At 51.1% G+C, this 13,235-nt stretch overlaps 1 protein-coding gene across 3 annotated transcripts in view; it reads right to left on the reverse strand.

The window, feature by feature from the left end:
* Positions 1–13,235, reverse strand: part of NTN1 (netrin 1) — a 188,736-nt gene that overhangs the window by 32,178 nt on the left and 143,323 nt on the right. For all 3 annotated transcript variants that reach the window (XM_090291090.1, XM_090291089.1, XM_090291088.1), the window contains exon 5: positions 11,932–11,985. In XM_090291090.1, the coding sequence (XP_090147216.1) occupies positions 11,932–11,985 (54 nt within the window). The remainder of the gene's footprint in view (positions 1–11,931; positions 11,986–13,235) is intronic.

Below are 13,235 nucleotides of genomic sequence, written 5' to 3' on the forward strand. Positions count from 1 at the left end.
AGGAAGGGACATTGCTCCTCCTGAGATGCGGATCCACTGCTGTTACAGAATCCAGGCTCTGCGTGCCCTCTGCCCTGGGGGCAAAGCACAAGGTCCACTGTCTGTGTGGTCACACCGTCAGGCAGAGCAGGGACTTGTTTCATGTGGCCGTACCTGTAGCTTCAGGAACACAGGGACAGTGCAACAGACAGCAGTTTTGTTCAACAGGAAGTGGGGATGGGGTTGGGGTCAGGATGAGCATCACACTAGAGGGAGTAGGGGGCAGGTGGTAGCTTCCCTGGCCTGAAGGCCATGTTGGTCCTTCCAGCTCTGAAAGTCCATGTCCCCAGTCCCTTCTCTTCTCCTTCCCTCCCCTGGGTCTGGGCACTCTTCTTGGTCCAAACCACCCACAGGCCCCTCAACACAGTCCTGAAAGTGTCTCTGAGGCCAGGACTCTGTGGCCACCAGGCCCTGTGACCAGTTGGCCTCCCAACCAGGGAGGACCCAGGGAATTTTGAGCTGGGAGGGGACCACATTGATCAGTTAAGCCCCATTCCCTCATTTCATTGAGAAGACTCAGCCCAAAGCTATCAGGTGGCCTTCAGGACACTTTAGTTGGGGTGGGGGGAGGATCATGAAATACTCAAAATCCATGCTCTTAAGTAAATGATTGTACTTAAGATTTTTGCTCTAACTGCTTGCTATAGGCTGAATTGTGCCATGCCTGTGTTGAACCTCTAACCCCCAGTGGGATGGTATTTGGAGGTGGGGCCTCTGGAGGTCAGCAGGTTAGATGAGGTCAAGTGGGTGGGGCCCTCAAGATGGAATTAGGGCCCTTATCGGGAGAGACACCAGCAAGCTCTCTCCCGGCCCTGTGAGGACACAAAGTAAGCAGTCTGCAAGCCAGGAAGACGGTCTTCACTAGACCCCGACCACACTGGGACCCTGATCTTGCGCTTTTAGTCTCCAGAACTGTGAGAAAATAAATGTGGTTTAAGCCACCAGTCTGTGGTGTTTTGTCACAGCAGCCTGGGCAGACTGATATAGGTTAAGCCTGGCAGGGTTTTTAGGAAATCAGAGAGACCACTGAGGGTGCTGCCCACCCCCCACCTCTGGGGTTGGGGACTTGACTCACTCCAGTTCCGTGGCTGCTGAGGTTCTCCTGGCCAAGCCTGATAGCAACCCTGACAGGTGAGAGGGCTGTCTGTGTGCCGAGGCCCGAGCGCCAGGGTGCCCCGCACAGCCAGCTTACTGTGCAGCCCCCCTCCCACCGGTCCCCAGCCCGCACCCTCGACAGGGAGCCCCAAGACGGTGTCAGGCACAGCTGTGGGCAGGGGCCACCCTAGGCGGGGCGACATGTCTCTGCATCCACCCTGCCTCAGCCCAGTTCTGCAGCCTGCATACCCCCTCCTCTGCCAGCAAAGACCCTGTGACATGTGTGTGACATGGGGGCGGGTCCTGGGGATTCCAATCCTCTCTCTCACTGACACCTGTCACTTGTCCCATTCCCATCAGCCACCCCCCTCGAGTGCCCAGTGGGAAAAAGGGCTAAATATTCCACCCCCACTTGCCCCCCTGGCCTCCCCGCTCATCCCTTTATCCTCCTCCAGCCGGTGGCAGCTCCACCTGCAAAGGCCCCCCCCACCACAGAAACAATGGGAGGCCTGGAACACGCAATGCAAATGGCTCCTTTGTGCTCCCTGGGGTGACCAGACCCCTGGCAGGGGTGGGGGCCGATGAGCCCTCCCAGCACTGCTCACCCCCAGCCTGACCTCTGCCCCAGCCCTTTGTGCAGCCCCAATAAAGGGGAGAAAAGGGGGGAGATGGAGGGGGAGAGCAAGGGGATAAGGATGATGGTGGAGAAGGCTGGAGAAGACAGACAGAGGGAGACAAGGACACACAGAAAGGCAGAGAAAAAGAGTCAGAGGAAGGACAGACAGACAGGAAGAAGGAAGGAGAGAAACTGCTTCATGCAGGTGGTCCAGAGCAAGGTCTCCTGGCCAAGGGGCAGTAAACGATGAGCTGGACCATGTGAAATCGCCATTTTTGTGGGTCACAATTAGTCAAATGAAACGGCAATTCCATTCAGTCCAACCTAGTACACATGAGATCAGTGTGGTCTCCAGTCAGGGCAGAGCGAGCAGGTCCCACGCAGAGGTCCCTCTGTCCCCTTAGCTCCGGCTCTGGTTTCCTTTCCGGGAGCATTCGGGCGGACCAGACTAATGTCAGGAAGTCTGAGGGCAGAGGCTAGAGACGCCTCATGACATCCCAAATGCACAGGACAGCCCCACCACCACCACCCCGCCCCTGAAAAAACTGACTCCCCCCACCCCCGCCATTACAAGGCTCAAGAAACCCGCCTCCGACCCTGGACGAGCACCTTAAATCACCACTGTCGCCTCCCAGCTTCTGCACCCTCTGCTCACCCATGGAGAAGTGTGGCAAGGATTTACTGCCTTGTCCCCTCCGCGTGCAGGTGCCCTGCCTCTTCTCTAAAAGCATCAGACTAATGATGATGACATGTAACATGTGGGCAGCACATCTCGTTAGACACGCCACTCCATATGCATTGTATCCGCAAAAGCAGCCCCTGCCCGGGGACCCAGATGCACTTCTAAATACAGTGCCTTGTGAGGCGCATCATTGCATAGAGCTTTAGTGACTGAACTACTGAGCAAACCAACTGCAGAAGACATTCGGGGGGTAACCAAGCAAGTGTGAAGACGGACTGTTATCAGATGACATTAAAGAACTGTTCATTTTGCCAGGGGTGACGATGCTGCTGAGGAGATGCAGGAGAATGGGGAGAAGGGTGTTTTCAGAGATGTCGTTCTGAAAGATTCGGGGGTGAAAGGGTATCATGTCAGCTTCTCTCTAAAATATGTGAGCGCAAAGAAGGCTGTTGAAGCAAATGGAGCAGCAAGTCCAGTTGAGAGGCACGGGCGGGTATTCACCGCCATCTCGCTCCTTCTCTGTTATTTTTCACAATAAAAAGTTTAACCATCAGTTAAACCAAGTTAATTCAAAATACAGTAATTCATAGTAAAACTCAGAACTTGGAATAAATTTCATTTTAGGTTGGGCTACATTTCACCACGGGAAAAGGACCAGGCGAACATATCCTGTGTGAACATAGCATTTCCTAGGATCACACAGAAATTGCTTGCTGATTTGGCAAAACATAAACTTTCTAAACCCTCCGCTACATCCGTTTCAATATACTGTGTAACCCACAAAAGAGCTGGTTATCTATGGCTACAGTGGCATCGCTCCTTCGTACTTTTAAAGAGAACACAGATTTTACCCTGTATAAATATACAGAGTTTCTTGACCTCAGCACTATTCACATTTGGGGTCGGACAATTCTTGGTTGTGGGTGGGCTGCCCTGTGCATTGCAGGACGTTTAGCAGCATCCCTGGCCTCTACCCATGGGATGTCAGTAGCACTTCCCTGAGTTGTGACAATCAAAAATGTCTCCAGAAATGGCCAAGTGTCCGGTGGGAGCAAAAGAGTCACTGGCTGAGAACCACAGACATATATGAGCATAATTAAATAATTTATTTGAAATACTCTGTAAACCAGTCAATTTTCACCAAATTGACCCTCCATTTGTAATCTGTTGAGTAATCTGCTTTGGCAATATATTGTACCTTTCCATTTCCTATTTAAATATTCTCTTACAACATAATTTTATGGATCTCCCATGACTGAGTAACTAAAACTCTCCTAAAAGACACTTTGTTGTTTCTCTCTTTTGTTGTTATAGACAATGCTGCAGTGAGCGACCTTGTGGCTCAATCTTGGCACACGTCACTGTTTCCTTTGCCTAAATTCCTAGAAGTGAAATGATAGGGCCAGAGATATATTTTGATACATGATGCCAAATCACCCCTCATAAAAGTGGCACCAAATTGCCCTTCCATCACCAGAGTAGGTGAGTGCCTATTTCCTCAACTCTTTCAACACTGGGAACTACTTTTTGTTTTCTAAATGGTGTCAATTGAATGTGTTGTTGTTTTTTTTTGTAAATGGTATTCTTGCTAATGTTATTTCTTTATTATTAACTAGAGAGAGTGTAATATTTCAGGTGTTTATTGCCATTTGTACAAATTCCCTAAATTTCCCAAATCTGTAGTCCATTTTCTCAGCTTAATTTTCTATTAGAAGCTCTTTCTTTCTTATTGAATTGTAAATGCTCTTTATTTATTGAAGATATTAATCTTTGGTCATCCATGTCACAGATATTTTTCTCAGCTTTTCGCTTGCCTTTTACGTTACTAATTGAGTTTTTCAGTACAGAAGTTTTCTATTTTTATCTGCTTAAAATCTTTCCCTTTATAATTTCCGACCTTTGCATCATATCTAGAAAGTCTCCCTCACCCCAAGATTACATTGATGTTGACATGTTTTATTCTTAGAACTTTTAAGGATTCATTAAAATATTTTCATTGGGATTTATGTTGGCTTACAGCATCACATAGAAATTTAATTTTATTATTTTTAAATAGCCACTTTTCCCAGCACCTGATCAGCCTTTCCTCAGCAATTTATAATCACAGCTTTACCATACCAAGTTCTTAGGTTTATGTTTGAGTCTATTTCTGGCTTTCTACTCCACTTCTGTGATCTCTCTATTCCTATACCAGTATCACACTATTTTAAATGTTCTGTTCACAATATTTTAATAATCTAGTAGAGCAAGTCACCATTTATTACTCTGGTTTAAAAAGAAATTATTGGCTATTCTCATTTATTTTTCAAGCTGAATTTAAGAATCATTCAATTGGAATTTTTGACTAGAATTATGCTAAACTTATAGATTATTTCAAGGAGAATTGACATTTCACAATTTTAAGTCTTGCCCTCCCTGAACATAGTAAGATCTTCCCTTTTTTCCTGGTCTCCTTTAGTGTCCTTCGGAAAGTTTTATGCTTTGATATACATTATGTACTTTTATTGCTACATTCATTTCTGTGTGTTTTATATTTCTGTTGCTATTCTAATTGGGATTTTGTTCCCATTATCATAAAAATGATGTGCCTTCGCTGAGCACTTACTATAGGCCAGATAGTGCATTATATGCTTTTCAGTTGCTATGACACCGTTTTGTAACTAGTTATTGCTGATACATAAGTTACTGACCTTTGTATGTTCATTTTGTAATGGACGCCCTGCAGAATTCTTAGCAATTTTCAGCGATTCTCTACAAGCACGTTTTAACGATGCAGGGCTGTCACCATGAACCCCTTCCCCCCTTTCCCCCCATGGTTTTCTGGTTTAAGCTGATTCAGCTGCCCCCTCTCACTCAGGCTGCCTTGTGCCCTAAGGCGCAGAGCTCTGGCGCCTGGTTCTCCCAGGCCCAGATGCGTGGCCTCAGCCAGGCAGCCCCACAGCCGACCAACCACACCCTGTCGAGAGCCACTGGAACTGGCACCTGCCGAACACACTGGCTTTTAACTGGTTGCACTTTACCTTGGTTTCAGGTCCCCTGCAGACACATGAGTTTGTCTTGGTGGGATGTTACCACGTGGTCAGAAATACTAAAAAATTATCCTAAATTGACCAGCTAGCATAACTATTGAGGCAGAACAACGCAGAGGTCAATGTTGGGCCCAGACTCTGAGGCTGGGAGATCTCAGCCAGAACCCCAGCTACGCCAGCCGCGTGTTAGTGCTCACTAGCCGACCTGCGCCCATTTCCCCACGTGAAACAGGGGTAACAAGACATGGGCGGAAGAGATGATTAAATGGCTAATAATTAAAAAGAGTGACTAGCATAGAGTAAGTATTACGCAAACGTCATCTCTTCTTCATTTAGCCAGAATAACCTATGTCTCTTTTATCATGGGTCTGGCTCAGTATCTCCTCAGGTAATTACCTCGTGATCATTTCCTAAACAACTGACTGTGGACAGCCCGACATCCTGCCTCATACCATGCTTTGGAAACCTGGCCTCAGCCATTACCAGACCTCCTTCTTATAAGTGGCATGGGTCATCCACACAGCCAGTGAGCCACGCTCCAGTCAGTGCCCCCACCCCAAGTACCCATGGGTCCCCTTCTCCTATGCCAGGAGTGTTGAAGGCTGGCTCCCTAGCCTGGGGCTCCTAGGACCCAAAAGGAGGAAGGGGCTGCAGGCTATGCAGCCAGATCTTCTCTACTTAACGCAAGGCCATGTGGCCACTGCTGTATGTCTGGAAGGCAACAGAGGAGTCAGCCATTTCTGCTGTTGGCTGAGCTATTCCTGTCTGCAGATGGGATGGGCAGGTGCTGAGACACCCCCTGCCCCCCAAACTCTCCCAGTAAGCAAGGGGACAGGAAGGCACGCCCACACCCCAGCACCCTGGCTCCACGGCTCTGTCTCTTCACTCACCTCAACCCAACAAGCCAGAGTCACTTTACCCTTGGCCTCTGATCTCAAGCACTTGGCAGTGTGGCCATTTCTAAACAGTTCCATTCATGGCATGAAGTACATTCACGATGATGCGAAATACATCATCACTGCCTAGTTCTAGAACATTAGCATCATCCCAAAAGGAAAGCCTGTACCCATCAAATAGTTCCTCTCCATCCTTCCTTCTCCCTTAGTCCCTGGCAACTACTAATCTAGTTCCTGTCTCTGGATTTGCTTATCCTGGACATCTCATATCAATGGAATCACACACTCTGTGGCCTTCTGCATCTGCTTTCTCTCACTCAGCATAATGTTCTCAAGGTTCATCCAAGTTGCAGCCTGCGTCAGTACCTCACTCCCTTTCATGGCTGAATACTATTCTATTACATGAACATGCCACACTGCACTTCTCCATTCTTCCACTGACGGGCATTTGAGCTGTTTCCACCTTTTGGCTATTATGAAGTCAAGCACTTGACCTTTAATGATTTCTAGTCTTCAACTCTGCTGGGTTCAGGGTCTAAGTAACATCAGCTGCTGGGGGAGATGACAAGGCCACTGGCAGTTCCCTCAGCTGCCCTGGCCTTGGGCAGCCCCCTATTCTCCCCCAAGGTCTCCTCAAGAGCTGTCTATTTCCACTCTGCACACTTGTCCTCATGCCGACACCACCCACTGCCAATGCCACCTTCTCAGCAAGGAGCTGACAGAGACCTTGACTCAGTTTAAACCCTTGATGCACTGTGGTGTTTGTGTTTTCCATGTGGGCCCATTGGTTCTTCCACTGGTTTTTCATTGAGCTTGTATGATAAGCCCATCACTGAACCAAAAGCTTTATCTGGATCATCCCATTGAATCCCACAACAACCTACCAGACAGGGTTATCATCACCCTGTTTTACAGAGGAGGATCAAGATGAGGCAGAAATCAGGTCTCAGGCAGCTGCTCGGTGTCCTCTCCTCCCCCATCCCACTCCCCGGCACCTGGCCGACAATGCTCCCAAGTCTCATCAGCGTGTTTTCCATAATCACCCACCTATTCCCTATCCTGGAGAAGTAAAATGGGAATAACTCAAGCTTAACTAGGTTGCAGGTCTATATAAACCCAACTTTCTTCCGTGAAAAACTGGAGGCGCCGAGAAGCCACCAGATGTGACATCTGTACAGTCCCCTCCACCCCCAGGCTGGGGCCACAGGTTGCAGGAGGCACTGTGTAGGGCCCCAAATGGGGGAAATGCCATGTGGAGACAGGGCCCAGAGAGAGGACTCAAGACCCTGTCGAGAGATGGGGAGCCCAGGAGCTGGCTCCTTGCACTTGCATCTCCATCCTGAGTCTCACTTCCACTCAAAGGACAGCCGAGCTCCCTGGCACCGAGGACTCCAGTCCAAGACCAGCAGCCTCTCGCCCTGCTGAGAGGAGCCCCTGCTCCCACTGTGGTTTCGTGTTCCTGTGACTATGTTCCACTTCCCGGGAGGCCACAGGCAATGCTGGGTGGTCAGCCCACGTGGGCTCTGGAAGCCAATCACACACATCTCTTCCCAACCCTGTATTCATTCAGTGACATCAGACAGGGTGTCTGAAACCAGCCACAAGGGAGTGTTTACACCAGGGAAGGTGGCAAATGCTAGATACCAGGCCCTACCCCAGCCACGGGTTAACTATCCACCAGCGCCTCTGCCCACGGTGACCTCTGCAAGGTACTGTGGGAGAAACTGCTCATCAGAGGCAGAGGAGAGCAGGCAGGCATTTCTGAAGAGGAAGAAAGCTTACTGAGAGAAGAAAGAAGGGCATTCCTACCCCAAGAAGTAGGGCAAGGAAGCCACCCCACCCCCACCCCCCAGAGGAGAAAGGCAGAAAGGAGAAGTCTTTGTGTGTCGAAGGCCTCACAGTCAGTAGAGAATCAACCCAAGATCCCCCCGGTCCACATTGGGGCTCATCCCACTGAGCCAAGTGGTCTCCACAAACCCAAACAATGTGCAATCAACAACGACCACAGCTGATGAAAGCCAATGGGGGGCAGGGGACCCTTTCTTAGCCCAGAAGTAGGTGGGTTTGGAGTGGGTGGTCCCTATTTACTACCTTCCAGCTGGGTCCCCTCCTGGGCCCCTGGCCCCAGACCTCCCACGATCATGGCGGCCTCGCCTCCCCGCCCCACGACGGGGCTCCAGCCAGCTCCGACAGCAGGTGGACCGCATTCTCTAAGTGAGCTGGCCCTTCAAGGGGATGGGTTCAGGGCAAGGTTATGTCCGTCAGCTTTCAGGACAAATTCTCGGTTTATTAATTCTCCTCTGTTATGCAGGCAAAAGTAAATAAGCTTTTCTCAGGCAGCCTGGCACAGAGGCCTTCCCTATTCAAACACTGCAAGAATTGACAGGCTTGGAAGTGCTGTGCTCCCAGGCCCGGCTTCCCAGGGGGCCCCCTGGCCTCCTGCCCGCCTTGTTCCGCCTCCTGAGACAAGGCAAGCCCGTGTGCGGTGGCAGGCCCCGAGTCCAGCGCCTGAGGCCCAGGCGTGGCCCCAGTTCTCTGGTGTGAGCATCGGGGATCCTGGGCATCCACAGGCCGCCGAGAAGGTCCGAAAGGCTCTGGTCAAAGCGGTAAGCAGCCCACCTGTGAGCAAAGCGCTTGTAAGGGTTTGCTTACTGCTTGCTTCCGTTTAAATCGTGGTTTTAAAGGTTCAGAAAGAAGAAAGGAAATAACCAGTAACAAAACCAGAGGCAGTCAGAAAAGTTAACTAACCAGGACCTGCTACAAAAGACTGTTCAAAGAGGACGCTGCAAGCATTCATCAGCACTGGCTCGGGAACCTTTTGCCCGGCTGAGCAAAGATCACGGCACGCTGTATACTAGCGTCTTGTGGCTGTACAGAAATCTCATGATTGTTTTTCTTTTCCCCTCTATGTTTTTGCAACTGCCCATTTCTGATTTGCAAGGAAAACAGCCAAAACCCCCTGCAAGAAATCCTCGGTGAAGTTGCATGGACTGGAAAAATGGGGGGTGAGCGAGGGATGACGAGGATCTATCTGCCTCGGCCTTGGGCAAGCGGGGTGCACGGCCCAAGGGGCTCGTCCAGGTGAGTTGTGACAAGACTGATGTCACATCGAGGAAGCAAGAGTCAAGACTCCATGAAATGGAAGTGTCTTCTCACTTCAAAACTGTGCTGAATCAGGGAGGTTCCTTTGAATTGCATTTTTACTGGAAGAGCTTCCTCGTCCCCTGTGTCACTCCAGGTGAGCTCTGATGAGACTGATGTCACATCGAGGAAGCAAGAGTCAAGACTCCATGAAATGGAAGTGTCTTCTCACTTCAAAACTGTGCTGAATCAGGGAGGTTCCTTTGAATTGCATTTTTACTGGAAGAGCTTCCTCGTCCCCTGTGTGGGTTTCTATCACCCCGCCTGCCAGGTGCCTGCCAGGCTGCCTCCTCCAGCACCATTTCTCCTCAAACAAAGGTGACTGAAGGCTCGACCCAATGACCCAAGACCAAACGATCTCTGGGTTTCCCCCGTGGGGCCTCAGCACTCTGTGAAATGCTCTTCTGTCCTTTCCTATGTGGGGGCTGTCTATTGATTGCACATATATGCAAGTTTGAAATCTGTTTCCTCTCAAGTTTCCAGTGTGCTGCCAATCCTCAGAAAGTTCAGTTTTTATTCTGAAATATTCGGGCAACGACATGGAGTGCAAGCCTCCCCCGCACGGCCCTACAGTGCTCCCAGGGGAGGAGGGAAGGGGTCCCCAGCGTTGGCACTGACGTCCACTGGGGCCCCACTGTCACTCTTCCTGTCCCCCGTTCCCACTCCTACTCCAAGTACTAGTACACAGAGACCTGTTGGACCCCAGGACTGAGACAGTGGGGACAAACCCGGCCTGCTCTCCGTATGGAGCCCCAGCCAGCCAGGCTCTGAGCCCTATGTGACTGTCTTGTGCCAAGGACCGGTGACACCCACGGACACTCTCTCACAGGAATATCTTTAAATACAAAAACAAAATACATAGGGCCCTGGCTGGTGTGGCTCAGCTGGTTGGAGCATCGTCCCAGAGACTGAAAGGTCGCGGGTTCAATTCCCCATCAGGGCACAAACCCAGGTTGCAGGTTCCATCCTCTGTCAGGACACATACAAGAAAGCAACCAATCGATGTTTCTCTCTCACATCAATGTGTCTTGGCTGTCTGTCTCTCCCTCCTTCCCTCCCTCTCTCCCTCTCTCTAAGAGCAATGAAAAAATGTCCTCAGGTGAGGATAAAAAAATTTTTTTTAATAAAACAAAATGCATAGGACTACTGTGGATGAAAAAGAGACTACATGCTAAATCTGACAAGCTCAGGAAGGCCTGCATGGTGGGCCTCACAAACTCAGAGACTGAAAATAACCACACAGGATGGTCTGAATGAACATACAGTTCCCAGCTATAAGTGGCAGGCAGTTGCGTCCCAGGCCTGCAAAGATCAATCTTTACCTTAAGTGAGCCGTCTATTGTCTTTTTGCAGCGAACACAGCAGACCTTGGAACTGTAGTGATCTCCTGTTCCAGACCCCTCAGGGCACGCCCGCCACACAGCGCCGCGCCACCCGCAGGGGCTCCTGTGCCTCATGCGCCACCTCCGCGAGCCACACACGTTCGTAACTATCCTGTACCCACCAACATCAAAGCAGTCTGTCTCTCCGTTTCACTTTTTACCCCGTCCTAGAGACCTCCCGACCTGCCTTCTCCAGCCCCCTTCACCTACCACCAGTGGGCTTCACGGACCCCTCCTTACAGCTTCTCCCTTGATTCTAACGTATAAACTAAGCTGCAAAGCTGCCGTTCTCCAGAGCACTGACGTTCTGTGTCCCGGCCATCTGTCGTCCCTTTGGCTCAAATAAACTCTTACAAGACTTTTTCTTAGGCTGGGCATTCTTTCGTCAGCATCACAAAGGAAACTAATATACTAAAATACACTTAGCCAAATATTTTCAAAAACCAAGATTTATGGAACAGTTACGTAATGTATGTGCTCTTTATTAATGATTATAAATCAGGATGTAGCAGCAGGTCTGGTGACTTCCGTAATTTTGAAGCAACAGTGAACATACACAGTATTTCACGACATCTGTCCCAACTTGAACAAGACATGAAAATAGCTTTGACTTCTGCTGGTGGGCAGGTCACTGTGCGGCTGACCCTGCTGTGGTTTGTGGGCCACCTTTGCAACAGAGGACGTGCTCCATCTCAGTGGGGGGTGAGGGGCAGTGACGGTCATTCGCTTCCTGTCCCAGGTCACCGTCCCCCACCCCGATGACCAGTGTTGGGCTGGCGGCAGCTTCTTACCTTTGGTGGACGAGCAGGAAGAGCAGCTCTGAGAGTCCTGGACTTGGGAGGCTCACCAGCCCACAGGCACTAACACACCCCTCTCTTTTACTCTTGGAGGGGGCCTCCTAGAAAAATGCCCTGTGGCTCCATCCTCCTCAGTCCAGCCTAGGGTACCACTCATGCCAAGGAGCGCCCTGGTGGTGGTTCAGAGGGTTCCAGCCCCTACAGTGCCCTGCCCCTTCCCACCATACAGCACACAAAGCAAGAAATGAGCCTACCTTCTGGCTCCTCCACGCTGCTGGCTGCCGTGGTCGGCGGTGCCACAGGGATCTCTGTGCAGTTCGGGGCGGGAGAGAGAGAAAGCCAGGCGAGGTGATGTCATTTTTGACCATAGAGAATAACAAGCACAGCACAGACCCCCCACCCCCTGCCTTCCTGCAGTAACCCCATCGCCACCCCACCAAAGAAGGAAGGGCAAAGAGGGGGGAAGCTGGCACAGGTGCCCAGGCACTCCTCCTTGGTCTCCTGTGGAGGCTGTCCTTGTACCTGGCAGGGAGGGGGACACTTCTTGTTGAGGAGGGACGAAGGGACAGGAGCGGAGAGAAGGCAGACTGGCAGACAGCATAGGGAGCTGGCCTCGCCCCTGAGCCAGGGTCGGCGGTGTGTGCATGTGCCCACGCTCTGGTCCTACTTTCTGCTTGGCCCCGGGGGTGGCAAGAGAGGGGCTCCCCCAGGCCCCGTGGCTCATCACAATGCGGCGGATGAGGCCCTGCTCACCTCTGACCTCACTCATTTGTGGGGAAGGTGCCCACAGCAGGGGCAGCCTGTAAGGGGGCTGGAGGGTGTCTTACACGTGCAGAGCCCACTGGACACATGTCACAGGGACACATCTCACAAGCTAAGGGACTGTGTCAGCGGGCAGGAGAAGTGGACAGCACAAAAGGTCACAGGGCCTGACAGAAGCATGCACTTTACTGGAATTGCTCCACTTCTACCTAGAATGGCCATTAGCGGCTCTAAGCGCAGGCTCCAACCCTTCGCTCCAAAAGGGGAGGGCTTTGGCCAGTCTCTAAGAAAGGCCAGGTAACATAGCTCCGGCTTCCTCTTGTCCCTGAAGGGCAGGGACCCCGCTGGTGAGTGACCACATGAACAAGGGGTCACAGAGGCCTCCACAAGCCCATACGACTCTGGCCCCCATCTGATTGTTTGAGGCAAGACCTCCCTTGGACCCCCATGCTGCGGATCAGCTGGGACTGGAGCCTCAGTGGGTAGAGATGGACACACAAGCCGGGGCGAACCCAAGAGTCACCAAGCACCTTCAGGAGGAGTGGGTGGAGGACCCAGTCCTCACTTTGGAGTGAATCTTGCTCTTGAGGGATTTTACCAGCAACAGCCCACAGGTGCTATCACAGCAGTCAGACCTTACGCCAGGCTCTCCCTTAATCCTTATGGGCCATCCGGTCCCAGCAGAAACATTCCAGAGGGACATTAGAACGGTCTAGCCTAATCCTGCAAGTCCACAAATGGAGCTGAGACCAGCGGCCACAGAGCCAAGCTGGCCGTAGGCTTGGCATGGGGGGTG

The sequence above is a fragment of the Furipterus horrens genome, unplaced genomic scaffold (assembly GCF_987537825.1).
Source record: "Furipterus horrens unplaced genomic scaffold, mFurHor1.1.pri manual_scaffold_11, whole genome shotgun sequence".
Lineage (NCBI taxonomy): Eukaryota > Metazoa > Chordata > Mammalia > Chiroptera > Furipteridae > Furipterus > Furipterus horrens.